The 14,590-nt window shown below is 34.6% G+C and overlaps 1 protein-coding gene across 1 annotated transcript in view; it reads left to right on the top strand.

Moving 5' to 3' along the window:
• ERBB4 (erb-b2 receptor tyrosine kinase 4) overlaps window positions 1-14,590 on the top strand; it is a 777,579-nt gene that overhangs the window by 723,602 nt on the left and 39,387 nt on the right. The window contains exons 21-24 of the mRNA XM_068968480.1: window positions 4,955-5,110; window positions 7,633-7,708; window positions 11,592-11,738; window positions 13,798-13,895. Of these exons, the coding sequence (XP_068824581.1) occupies window positions 4,955-5,110; window positions 7,633-7,708; window positions 11,592-11,738; window positions 13,798-13,895 (477 nt within the window). The remainder of the gene's footprint in view (window positions 1-4,954; window positions 5,111-7,632; window positions 7,709-11,591; window positions 11,739-13,797; window positions 13,896-14,590) is intronic.

Genomic DNA, 14,590 nt, shown 5'->3' with positions numbered 1-14,590 from the left:
AACCTGAAATTAGAACTTAGGTGGCAGTCATGATTAATAAGTTGAAAGTGTTCATTTGTATGATGATGTTTCATAGTTACAAAGCAACAATTCAAACATTTTTTGATGATTTGATAATGAGACAGGTGCTTCTGTTTTTATCTCTTATAATCATGGTCAGATAGCTAAGAGAAACAGTAGAGATTACCATCTGGTTTCCTAAATTTAGTTCTCATTATTTTGAAGAAAATAATTTTTTTTTACAGACAAATTGTATTGAGGTTCAGGATAGTCTATCACCTGCTGAGGCTTTATGCATAGGATGTCAAAGATCTTTTGGAATTTTGAGGCTTTGCTTATACAGTCAATGTGTCATTAAAGTCTTAAGTTTCTTGTTGAATATATATATTTGAAATATATATATTTCTTACATATATTTACATTAGGATAATATCTAACTAAAGGGGTCATTATCCACCTAAATTACGAAAGCACAGGCTTATTCTCAATTTACTCTCTTGATCATTGTACAGTCATTTACCAAGGATGGTTATTTTATCATGTACCCTGAAATTGTCCTCTCCCTAGTTCCCTCTGGCCTAGTTTAGTTGAAGATTCAGACATTCATATAGGAGCTGGTGACTACCATAAACAAATAAAGACTGACTTCTTGAAAATGATAGTGAGTAGTAGGATCCTAGCAAACTGGGGACCAAATGCCCTTAAAGAGCATAGCCAGTAACCAACTAAAGAGGATATATGAAACTCATTCAGTGTCGGCATACAAAAATGGGATAGCTCATGGGTGGTCAGTTTACAACCTTTATTTTACACTCTCCTCACTTTTCTCCTGTAATGTGGCAGTGACTCCTGACTTTAGCTATAGTTGTGTGTAATCCAGCCTCTATACTGGCACCAGGTGGTATTTTTTAGGCTCCAGTGATAATTGTGTCACTCTCCTCTTAAAAAAAAAAAAGAGGGCATCGCCACATTGAATGCTGCATAAAATGCAAAGGTCAAATTCTCTATCATGATTTACTAAGGGTCTTTCTTGGATCTAGCCTCTTACTCTATTTTCAGTCTCATCACCCACCATATGCATAATACTTCAGAAATACAAAGTTACGTAACTTTGTCCAAGCATGCTAGGCTATCAATTCTCCTGTGCTTGTTCTTACTGCAATTTTCCCCCTACCTTGTCCAACTGGTGGACAGCCATCCTTAAAGCTTTACTTAGGCCATAGTACCTCTCTGAAGCCTCCCTGCTCATGCACACTTGCTAGACTATACAACAGATGGTCCTCAAAATACAGCTCTCCTTAGGTGCCTTCCACACGTCACCGATCTGGTCAAGTTTTTACTCCATATCTGCCCACTTTATTAATTAGCTTCTATCCTCTAATGCACAAACCTTCTCTGACTCTCTTTTGTCTTTCTGGTGTCTGGCAGAGTACTTGGCATATAGTATGTGTTCTGTCATTGTGTGTGGATCTGAATATCAACTTCTTGCCAACATGCTTTCCATATTCTGTTATGAAGATGGTAAGAAAAAGAATGATGAATGTTTTTGTGAACACTTCATACAGGGACAAAATTATCAAACAGACTTTATCTCCAAGGCAATGACTGTTTTTATTAATTCTTTAAAGCATTCAGAGGTTTTATGTTTTCATGTTCACTTTATTCTAGAAGGAAATGGAGAAGGAAATGGCAACCCACTCCAGTATTCTTGCCTGGAGAATCCCATGGATGGAGGAGCTTGGTGGGCTACAGTCCACGGGTTGCAAAGAGTCAGACACGACTGAGCGACTTCACTTCACTTTATTCTAGAAATATCCAAGTTGGCATGATCAAGGAGAAGGCACTGTTTAGGAAAGAGGACAAAGCTCCCATAAATCCCAGTTGTGGATTGATTTCAGAAAACACTAATACATATGATGTCACCCAACTGCTGACTGATTGGACCATATCAGGCAATATCTGCACTGGTTGTGTTTAATGGGCATTTATATAGCGCTCGGCTCATGATGCTGCTTGAAGCAATATTCTCTTTCCACTACACCGAGTATACGGAGTATACGGTTCATAATTTTTTGACCTCTCTGATTTATATGTCTGTTTACCACAGCTTTTGTTTGATATCAGAAACCATTAATCCTTTAAAGTCCTGCAGTTGTAATGTTAACTGCCAGCAGCATTGATTTGCAATTGGCATGAGAGTGTGCTTCAACCATTTTATAACACTTCTGATTTGTTCTTACCACTGAAATCCTCAAATATAGAATTTTCCCTTACTCTTCAACAAAAATATGCTCACTCAAACAAAAGATGAGCACTCTAATATAGACCTTTGAGTTCATTTCCTTAGTTTTGCTTCAACCTTTTAGTTAGGCTAGTGTTTCATGACTCTTGGTTTCCCTATTGATGAAATACAACGAACAATTATTGTTTCTGGATTATTTTTAACTTGTCCATAATCTAATATACATGCTATGTATACATATAACACATATGTATGCATATGTATGAGCTTCCATGGTGGCTCAGTGGTAAAGAACATGTCTGCCAATGCAGAAAATGTGGGTTCAATATGACTGAGTCAGGAAGATTCCTGAAGAAGGAAATGGCAACCTGTTCCAGTATTCTTGCCTGGGAAATCCCATGGACAGAGGAGGCTGGCAAGCTACACTCCATGGGGTCTCAAAACACTCAGACATGACTTAACAACTAAACAACAACAAACAGTACACATTTGTACATATACATATGTGTGTGTGTGTGTGTGTGTGTGTGTATTGGGGGAAAATCCAGTTATATCTCTTGTTGGCAATCAGCAACACACTTTATTTTTAATTACATATATGTTTTATGAAGAAAACATTAAAGGCTAATTTGAAGGTCTTTATAAATGATGTACTTTCACTTGTGAGTTCTCACAGTGACTGTTAATGTCATCAAAACCAATTTTTAAATTATAGGCTTTTAATTGGGGGCAGGAGGAGAAGGGGATGACAGAGGATGAGATGGCTGGATGGCATCACTGACTCGATGGACGTGAGTTTGAGTGAACTCCGGGAGTTGGTGATGGAAAGGGAGGCCTGGCGTGCTGCGATTCATGGGGTCTCAAAGAGTCGGACACGACTGAGCAACTGAACTGAACTGAATGCCCCTAGGGTATATTTCATTTTTTGCATAATTAATAAGAATAAGGGCTTCCCAAGTGTTACTAGTGGTAAAGAACCTACCTGCCAATGCAGGAGACACAAGAGATGTGGGATTGATGCCTGGGTCAGGAAGATTCCCCTGGAAAAGGGTATGGCAACTGATTCCAGTATTCTTGCCTGGAAAATCTCATGGACAGAGGAGCCTGGTGGGTTACAGAGCACAGGGTCATAGAGAGTTGGACATGACTGAAGCGACTTAGCATGCACACAATAAGAATAATATAATTCTCAGCCTTGATAGAATCTATAATGGTGATTTTGCCTCCATTAAACTTTTATATGAAATACTTTTGAAATGTATGGATAGCTGAACTTTTTGGAGTGGGTGTATGGGGGAAGATGACATGAAACAAGATATTGAGAAGAAAACAAAAATATGTGGGTCAGGCCAAATACATGTTCAGTTCAGTTCAGTTGCTCAGTCGTATCTGACACTTTGCAGCCCCATGAATCACAGCATGCCAGGCTTCCCTGTCCATCACCAACTCCCGGAGTTCACTCAACTCATGTCCATCGAGTCAGTGAGGCCATCCCACCATCTTATCCTGTGTCGTCCCCTTCTCCTCCTGACCCCAATCCCTCCCAGCATCAGGGTCTTTTCCAATGAGTCAACTCTTCGCATGAGGTGGCCAAAGTATTGGAGTTTCAGCTTTAGCATCAGTACTTCAAATGAACACCCAGGATTGGTCTCCTTTAGAATGGACTGGTTGGATCTCCTTGCAGTCCAAGGGACTCTCAAGAGTCTTCTCCAACACCACAGTTCAAAAGCATCAATTCTTCGTTGCTCAGCTTTCTTCACAGTCCAACTCTCACATCCATACATGACCACTGGAAAAACCATATCCTTGACTGGACAGACCTTTGTTGGCAAAGTAATATCTCTGCTTTTTAATATGCTGTCTAGGTTGGTCATAACTTTCCTTCCAAGAAGTAAGTGTCTTTTAATTTCATGGCTGCAATCACCATCTGCAGTGATTTTGGAGCCCAAAAATACAAATTCTGACACTGTTTCCACTGTTTCCCCATCTATTTGCCATGAAGTGATGGGACCAGATGCCATGATCTTTGTTTCTGAATGTTGAGCTTTAAGCCAACTTTTTCACTCTCCTCTTTCACTTTCATCAAGAGGCTTTTTAGTTCCTCTTCACTTTCTGCCATAAGGGTGGTGTCATCTGCATATCTGAGGTTATTGATATTTCTTTCAGCAATCCTGATTCCAGCTTGTGCTTCTTCCAGCCCAGCATTTCTCATGATGTACTCTGCATATAAGTTAAATAAGCAGGGTGACAATATACAGCCTTGACATACTCCTTTTCCCATTTGAAACCAGTCTGTTCCGTGTCCGGTTCTAACTGTTGCTTCCTGACTTGCATATAGGTTTCTCAAGAGGCAGGTCATGTGGTCTGGTAGTCCCATCTCTTTCCATTAGCCAGTCTATTAGGACGCTTTCATTAGTGAGAATGAAAGTGTTTGCAAAAGAATATAAAGTACCTGGGGGGAAAAAAATGATCTAACAATGAGCTCATGTGCAGGTAATCCATTCTGCTTTTATAAGGCTTTTGGGAATAAAAGCCAAAGCTATTTGTGGTTTGCTTTTTAACATCTGCCTTTTCCCTAATTTTGGAAATATTATCAAATTTTTACATCACTTAGAGAAATCAAGCACTAACTGAAAGCTAGGAAACTCCTTTTTTTGACAATGGAAAACCCTAGGCATTAACTGCTTCTTTGGGAAATTTGGTGTTTTTCAGGGAATGATGTACCTGGAAGAAAGACGGCTTGTTCATCGGGACTTGGCAGCCCGTAATGTCTTAGTGAAATCTCCAAACCATGTAAAAATCACGGATTTTGGACTAGCAAGACTCTTGGAAGGAGATGAAAAAGAGTATAATGCTGATGGAGGAAAGGTGAATATCTTTTTGAGAGCAATATTACTTGAAAATATACTGTAATATCCTTTTATCTCCTTATATGTTATAGAAAAAAGCCAACAAACCTGAGGTTTAAGAGATTATAAAATCTTAGTTCTACTATTTGCCTTCTCTCCTACCCACAGTAATATATATATATATATATATACATACATACACACACATACACACACATATATACACAACTATATATACATATAGTTGTATACATGTACATACACATACACACACATATATATTATAGAATATTTAAAATATATATATAGTATGTATTACCAACTTCCATTTCTCAAAAGTAGCTAAAATATGATGAGTGTCTGGATCCAAGTGGTCTTTATGTCAGTTCTAACTCCTGTTCTAACTCTGGCTCGGTTTTTTTGTTTGTTTGTTTTCATTGTAGCATATGATTTACCAGTTTATTTATTGGATTGACCAAAAAGTTCATTTTGCTTTAAATAAAAATTAAAGACACATTTTTCATTTTCACTAAGACTTTTATTGAACAAAGTATTCACTAATCAGGACTTCCCTGGTGGCTCAGTGTTAAAGAATCAGCCTGCAATGCACGAGACTCAGGTTTGATCTCTGGGTTGGGAAGATCCCTTGGAGAAGGAAATGGTAACCCACTTCAGTATTCTTACATGTGAAATTCCATGGACAGAGGAGCCTGGCGAGCTACAGTCCATGAGGTCCCAAGAGTTGGACATGACTTAGCAACTAAACAACAACAGTAACAAAAACTCACTAAGCAAAAGAACTTTTTGGTCAACCCAATATTCTCTGACTCCCTCCACTAGAATGTCAACCATTCTACCTGAAGGAACAGTGCCAGCGCCTCTTCTAACTTTTCTGACTCTCCACCCACAAGCCCTGCCTGGCAGCTGTCTTTCTGCCTCTCTCATTCACCATATGGGGTCTCAATCCATGCCTTAGTTCCAGTTCTTATCTTTCTTCATTAACCCACAGTTTAGCTTGTTATTTTTGGCTAACTATTGAGGATACCTCCTCTTCGTGTGGAGGCTCATCTAGCTTGGCCTGGATAAACTCACATCAGAAGAGACCAAATAAATTAAGCAGATTCAGCCTTAACCTATAAGTGCATGCTAACAAAGACAAGTAATTAATGTGTCAGGTAAATATGTTTATTATTTGCCTTTACTCATCATGGGTCATCCAGATGCATATTATAATTATTTTACAGTGACAGGCCTCCAAATGCTAAACATTGATTTTTATAATAAAACTATATATATTCAAGTCTTATCACAAACACAAAGCAAAACACAACATGTATATTTTTTAAATCTTCAGTTTTGTAGCTTTCTCTGGGTTTCCCTTGATTTTATTAGCCTATTTTGCCTATTTACTACAAATTGCAGCCATTTGAGACCACAGCTTTGAAATTCACTACAAGACTGCACAGAAGTAGAAGTCTATAAATCACATGACTTCACTTGTCTTGAGAACATACAGCTGTAAGATTTGTCTAAAGCAAGATTCATTAGAGCTTTAAATGCCTAGTAACCATTAAGTCTTTATCAAGCCACCTGTGATTTAAACTTACTTCTTTAACAGTGTCTGTAGCCCATAAAGTCGGCTAACTCCTTGCCCATAGGGAAATTACTTTCAATGTGTCTTCTGTTCCCTTTCACTGAATACCATGATTCTGTCACTGAGTTACCTTGGTGTCACCTTGGTGAGCAGCCAACCTCATGATTTCAAAGGCCTATTTAGTTTTAAGCTTTCAACTGTGAGGTAGAAGTGTTTATCTTTATTCCATAGAATCTAATTATATTCCCAGTTCTATAACACTGCCCTTCGTAGTTGAAACTTGTTCTGCTGACCCATCAGCGGCAGGGTATGTGAGCTGAGTCGCTTTTCTTACAGTGATGATGGATTTGTACTGATCCTCTCATATTCTTTTCTATAATTCCTATTTTGAAAATGGTACATATTTTCAATACTGGCTACCCAAGTCGAGGGAGATCATTTGTGGCTGGGGAACAAAGGAAGGCTAACTTTGGAATTCATTATTTTAGGTGTTTTAGTGACCAAATTATCTGAGAGGAGAGGGAGAGAACAGGTATAGAAAGAGTTCATTTTATCAGTGGCCTGAAATTTGAGGGTGGAAAGGGTTCCTGAAAATGTAGGGAATCTTATTTGGGGGAAAACAATACAGTATGATCACATTATTAGAAATATATGTATTAGATGTTTTAGAATTGATATTGTGAATCATAATATTAACTAGTAACTTGATCACTGAATAGTAAGCTTAGAAAGTGATACTTATTATTTCCCTTTTTACTGTTTATGAAGGTTTTAAAAATAAATATTTGTAATTAATTCTTTTTAAGATTAGATTTCATTTCCTCCCTGTTTTGAAAATAACACATTTCTATTTTTCTACGCATACAAGAGAGGCAAATCCAGAGACTCATATTGAGGAAATATAGAAATGACTTTTTATATGACTTACACTTCTTTTTTTTCTGTAGATGCCAATTAAATGGATGGCTCTGGAGTGTATACATTATAGGAAATTCACCCATCAGAGCGACGTTTGGAGCTATGGTAAATAATTCTTCTTCGTGTTATAAGGCTTTGAAAGCAAAAATAAACATTTTAGGTTTCTTGGTTCTCTAAAATGTAATATATTAATGTCTTGGTTGAGTTGTCTATCATAACCTTTGCTTTGGTAGCAACTTGTCTAATCATTTTGATGAACAAAACAAAAAGCAGCAGTTTTAGATTAGGGATGTTTTCATAGACTCCTATGGCCTTCATTTTCAACAGATCTTTGAAAACATAATTTCAAATGTTTTTTATAAATGTTTTTCAAATATTTTAATAAATGTTTTTTAAAAAGCATTTTCTTATTGAAATCTAGTTATATAGTAAGAAAATGGAGATTATTGTTAGAACAAATACCAATTATTGAAAGCAGTAGGATGAGAGCATTAAATGTGAGAGAATGATGAGAGATGATTTATAATTATACCTTTAATTATAATTTATGAACTACTTTTGGAGTAAACAGATATATAAGAAAATTAATAAATGAATGGGAACAGTGATTTTAAATTTTAGAACATTTATTTATTTGCATCTAACAGTTTTTGAGATGAGCTTCTTAGTGCCTGTCTGGCTATTTACAAACTTAAGTACACTAATACTAAGTATTAGTGAGAATAAATCAATACCTTTTCTAAGTTTACATAAACAGTATAAAACTAGCACTTCTAACAAGTAAAAAGCTCAGTGCTTCTTTAAATGAAAATGTGTTGGTGAGTCTTGAAATCATGAAGCAATTTATTTTACTCAAATTTAAGCTTAGGTTTTATTTTTTGAAAGAAGATTAAACAACCTGTATTTTTTATCTAAAAACAGTATAAAGCATCTTTAAAATATAAGATATTTCTATGGGGTAGTTTTTCTTTCCACACCTGTAAACCATATGAGGTGTTAAAATTTTCATGAAGACCTCATGTAGTCTACTAGCTTAGAAGCGAAGTGTTGTGTGTTTGAGATTAGGGAAGTACAAGGGAACCCTTGACAAAACTTAATTAAGCTGAAAGGACTAAATTAAAAACAGATATATATCATTACATATAAATCATATACACTTAAATATGATATAGAAGTATACATAATATGAGATTCATTAGCATGTACATATGCATTTATATATTATATGGTATAGATTAGCATATATATTACATGATAAAGTAGATTTGCATATAAGATAGATTTCAGTTCAGTTCAATTCAGTTGCTCAGTAGTGTCTGACTCTTTGCGACCCCATGAAGTGCAGCACGCCAGGCCTCCCTGTCCATCACCATCTCCCAGAGTTCACCCAAACTCATGTCCATCGAGTCGGTGATGCCATCCAGCCATCTCATCCTCTGTTGTCCCCTTCTCCTCCTGCCCCCAATCCCTCCCAGCATCAGAGTCTTTCCCAATGAGTCAAGTCTTCGCATGAGGTGGCCAAAGTACTGAAGTTTCAGCTTTAGCATCATTCCTTCCAAAGAACACCCAGGGCTGATCTCCTTTAGAATGGACTGGTTGGATCTCCTTGCAGTCCAAGGGACTCTCAAGAGTCTTCTCCAACACCACAGTTCAAAAGCATCAACTCTTCGGCACTCAGCTTTCTTCACAGTCCAATTCTCACATCCATACATGACCACAGGAAAAAACCATAGCCTTGACTAGACAGACCTTTGTAGGCAATGTAATGTCTCTGCTTTTCAATATGCTATCTAGGTTTGTCATAAATTTTCTTCCCAGGAGCAAGCGTCTTTTAATTTCATGGCTGCAGTCACCATCTGCAGTGATTTTATCAAATAGATTTTTTTCTTTTCTTTCCCTTTTTTGTTCCTATTTATGTTTCCCTGAAATAAATGTGACAATCTACAAATTTTAAATGATTTCTAGAATAAATAAATGCATATACACATTAAAGGAAATATTGACAGGGCAATCACATTTTTAATAATAAAATGTATCTTTTGAAGAAAATCCTGTTTTAAATTCATACTATTATTCTTCATGTTGAGTTGCAATATCTCAGAATCTGATGAATGGACAGATAGATGGATGGATAGATAGATAAAGTGAACTCTGTTTTGAAACATAGCCCAGGTCATCAACCCATATCTATAAGGCATTTTAAGATTTTTATTATATATCATAGTTGGTTGCAAAAGTCATAAAAGTCTAAGAAAGATTCATAGTCTTGTTTACAGTGAATCTACATGGAACATTGCCACTGGGTGCATCTTTACTTTTATAAAAATAAATATGCATTGAATATGTTTTCTCTCTGCAAATGATAGAATTGTAAGTTTTAAAGATGTTTCTGATTTAGGTTTCTTGCTCTTCTACATGCAGCCATCTCTGTTTAACCCTATCTTGTCATCAACTCTGCAAAGATATAATTGGAATATTATTGGTAGAAGTGGGGGTTTTGATTTTTCTACTTCAACTTTTATATTGATGTGTCTGTTTATTGTACTTTCTATTATTTTTATTTGTAGTTGCCTTGTATCTTACTCATAGAATTCCTGATAGAGATGTGAAAGTACCTATTCTTTTATAATTACAAATATAAGTTGATAAAATGTTGTCATTAAATAAATATTATATAAATATGACAATATGAATAGACAGTAATCTACTTCTTACTTTGTTTCAGCCTTCGTCATGAACACTGACCTTTAGTCATCAGTTCTATGAGTCATTTTCAGTATGCAAAATCAAGTAGTGTTTTATAAGGCTGAAACAGTTAAATTGCATAACTAATTTACATGTTTATACTATATTTAAGATCTATAAGATGTAAACATTAACCAAAAATCAGATAATCTTTAATGATACTGTTATGATGAATAATTTGAAGTTTACATATCTTTTTATATTTTAAGCTTTGCATTTTTATCAGTCAGTGATAACTGTTATAAGCTAAAAATGACTTCAGCTTGAATAAATAATTCATTACAAATGGCAGCAGGAAAAAATAACCATCATTAATGAATTTTATATTGAAAGATACTTGTATATGCATCAGTTAAAATTCACTTGCTAATACTATTGTATTAGCAGATACAATTTCTGAACTAATAACCTTTATCCTTAAGAAAACTATAACTATTAAATTAGCTAATTATTAGATTATAAAGAGGAGCTCTGTGTATGTTACTGTTCGTATCAGTATCATTATTCTTATCAAAGTTAACTACTTGCAAGCTAGTATTTAGAGTATTTGCTTTCATCAAGGAAAGCAATGTTCTAGTGATTCAAGATACTGTTATTATCTAAGAAATAGACTATTACTGATTTCTTTCAATTTGGAGATGATCACTTCACATGCATTTTGTTTTGCATATGGATCATTCTTCAATCAGTCTCTCATATGTGCTAAAGAAATGAATCTGTTTTATTCCACTTGTTCTCTTCACATTAGTTAAAAAGAAAGGCACAATTATTTATTGTAACCTAAACATTCTAGAACCCTAGCTTGACCTTTAAGACTTTTAATAGCAAAAATGTTAATCTCAAAATTAATCAATATCAGATTTTACCTAATCATATTTGTTTAGTATCAGTACACATGTATATAGTAAATAAATTGTTTTACAGGCTCTAATGTGATGAAACTTAAACTGGGGCAACAAACATTAGTATAATGTAGTAGAAATGGGGAACAGATTGTTTTCTGATATCCTCTTTGAACTGTCTCCACTACCCATTAAAATTTTCAGGACAATGCTAAAAAAACTAAATTACCCACAAAGATTTTAACATTGGGCTCCTCATATGGTCATAGGATTCTGAAGAGCCGTTCTTTACACTATTTCTAATTACCCTCTGAAAAGCAGTCTTTTGCCACGGACATGTTGCTGGTTTGCTCATAGTATATTGCTGATGTGCTTATGTGTGAATTTGATCTCTAATTTAGGAGTCACTATATGGGAACTGATGACCTTTGGAGGAAAACCTTATGATGGAATTCCAACCAGAGAAATTCCTGATTTATTAGAGAAAGGAGAACGTTTGCCTCAGCCTCCCATCTGCACTATTGACGTTTACATGGTCATGGTCAAATGTAAGATTGCTAATCAATCTTCACAATTTTTTCTGTGTATTGAAAAACATAAAATGTTAAAGATCATTGTGAAAGGAGAATATAAACACCTGTGTTTGTTGCAATTTTTTTTTAATGTGAAGCAGTATCATGCTTTCATACTATGAAGTCAACATTATATGATTCTTACACTTATTTATTTCACTTTGATTCTTATCACTTCTATACAATCAACTTGTTTCTCACAAAGGGATGTAATTAATCACAATAATGTTAATAATCTTTAAAGGAAAAAAAGCAGACTAAAGAAACCATCTACACATAAAGGAAAAGAAGCTTGAAGCTAATCATTTAAAAAGATGAATTAAATGGAAATGAGTTTACCAGTCTCAATCAACAGGAAATTAGCAAGGCAGAGTGGGAAATGGAAAGGCATGAATCTATATTGAATATTGTGAATATTTACTTTCTTTTCAATTAAATCATTTGTTTACACCTAACTCTCTTATTTTTCTTTCTCCCTTCTGTGTCTCAGACACATATGTGTTATAAATGTGTTTTGCAAGCCTAGGCTCTTAATTTAAATAGAATTAGGGAAGTCTCTGGAGTTTCTGAATTAATTTAAATGAGATTAGCATTCAGCAATCTTTCTTGTGTAATCTGGGGTTTTCCCCTTTTGATTTACACAGGGTTAGCAAAGAAACAAACTGGTGAAGGTGAATAAGCATCTTATTAATAAGAGACTTTGGACCCAGGTCTACTCAGATTTATATTCATGACATGTGTGATACATTCTGACAGTGAGGGAAGAAATAAAAAATGTGCTTTTCAGTTTGGGTCAGCATGCCCTTTTCTCTAGCGTAGTTCTATTTACTCAATATTTAGTTAGAAAGAAACTGATACCTCACTGAGAATTTAACCTTTTTTGTTCCCATAGAGTTCCAGAAACACTGATTTTTCTCATCAACATCTTGGTATCAAAAACATTTTTTTACTGGTTGCATATAAAATATAGAGCATTTGAGCTTAGTTGGGAGAGAAAAAAATCAAATAATATTAATGGCAGCTAAAGACTTCCTGTAACAAGAATAAAGATTGAATTACCAGAAACAGAGAAACAAGTTTTATAACTTTATTAGGTCAAACATTGATAGTCATCTATGGAAGAGAGTGTGCAAACACATGCATGACATACCTTAATCGCATAACTAGAGTGAGATGATTTAGATAGCTCATTTAGAAGCTCCAATAAAATAATGAAAACTCAGAAATACAATTTTGCCAAATAAGGACTTTTACCTTGCTTTTAGAAGTTTTAATATCTAAGAAAAGGGTCATTTGGCAGTAAAATCAAGGAAAGCTTGGTACTTTTATTCTTGTCATTTCACCAGTTAAATAGAGCCTGGGGAGATAAGACCAACTTTATCTAGACTCCCAGCAAAATAATAATACATATCTTGAAAACTGCTGATAGTGTTTTTATGCTGGAAAGGCTAATACTCAGATAAACGAACAGCTATTGCTCAACAAACATTGCCAATCACTTTGTATTAGTTGTTTTTCCCACCAGGAAAAAAAAAAAATAGCATAAGAAAGTTGCTTTTGATTCTTTTCTTCACTTTTATGCCAGTGTATCACATTGAAATCAAAGTTTTTAATCCATGTCACTCCTGATATAAACTGATAAATTATATTCCAATCTCACCTTCTATACACATCAAAGAAAAGTTTTTTTAAAAAATTCTCTTTACATATAATGAGAAAAGATCCAAGATTTCTTAAGTTCCTATGGTTAGCCTAGGAACCTAGGAATTTTTTCTATGATGAAAAAATTAATTTTAAATTATATCAACAAGATAAAAAGCTTATGTTATTCCTTGTTACATGTAGTTATGAATATCAGTAAACTGATAGTGAGACTCTCACCTATTGAGTTGTTTCTTTCATTAGTTTTCTTTGTTTTTCAGGTCATTTTTTTTAAAATAATATTTTTCAAACTTAACCTATATTTTTGTAAATTTTACATCCCACTTCTTCCTAATTATGGATATAGTGACTTTTATTGCTTGTGAATTTCTAGGTTGGATGATTGATGCTGACAGTAGACCTAAATTTAAGGAACTGGCTGCTGAATTTTCAAGGATGGCTCGAGACCCTCAAAGATATCTAGTTATTCAGGTTTGTACCTTTGACTTAGGTTTTTGAGAAGATCAGAATGGAAAGCTCACTACAAAATAGTAATAATATCTGAACTTTCGAACTGTGGATATCACCACTCACAAACTGATTAACTAAGCAGAACATAATGTGAAATGACTTTTGCTTGTCAGAACCACTTCTAAGCATTTTCCCTTAGCACTTAAGTGCCTCTGCTATTGATCTGTCAGATAATTATGATTATTCATGTGCATAAAAAGGCCTTTATCCTCAGACAAGCCTTGAAGTACTCTACTAGTTATATTCATTGTTATACACAATGGAAAAAAAAAGAAAATAAATTTTCATTTTCATTGTGTCCATATTTGAAGGCAGTGAATTAGAAGTTTAAATATATTGACATTTCATTTCCTAGAAAAATATTTTAAAATATTTTTATTTAAAAAATAATATCTCAGGTTATTATAACCACACAAGAACTCAGATTTAGATGAATATATATAGATAAAATAATAGACCAAAAGAACATTTTATATGTAGCACTACAAAAAATGGATTTGATCATTTAAATTTGCAGTAAATTTTGTTGTGAATATTTTGCCTAAACCAGAAACAAATGGTCTGGATAACACTGAGTTAAAATTTCTCAATAAAACAGAGTACTGTTTATCTTCATATCAATAGTCTGACGTGAAGATAAAAGTCACGTTTTAGCA

This window comes from Capricornis sumatraensis, chromosome 3, assembly GCF_032405125.1.
Source record: "Capricornis sumatraensis isolate serow.1 chromosome 3, serow.2, whole genome shotgun sequence".
Taxonomy (NCBI): Eukaryota; Metazoa; Chordata; class Mammalia; order Artiodactyla; family Bovidae; genus Capricornis; species Capricornis sumatraensis.
This window is presented reverse-complemented; position numbering and strand designations above follow the sequence as displayed.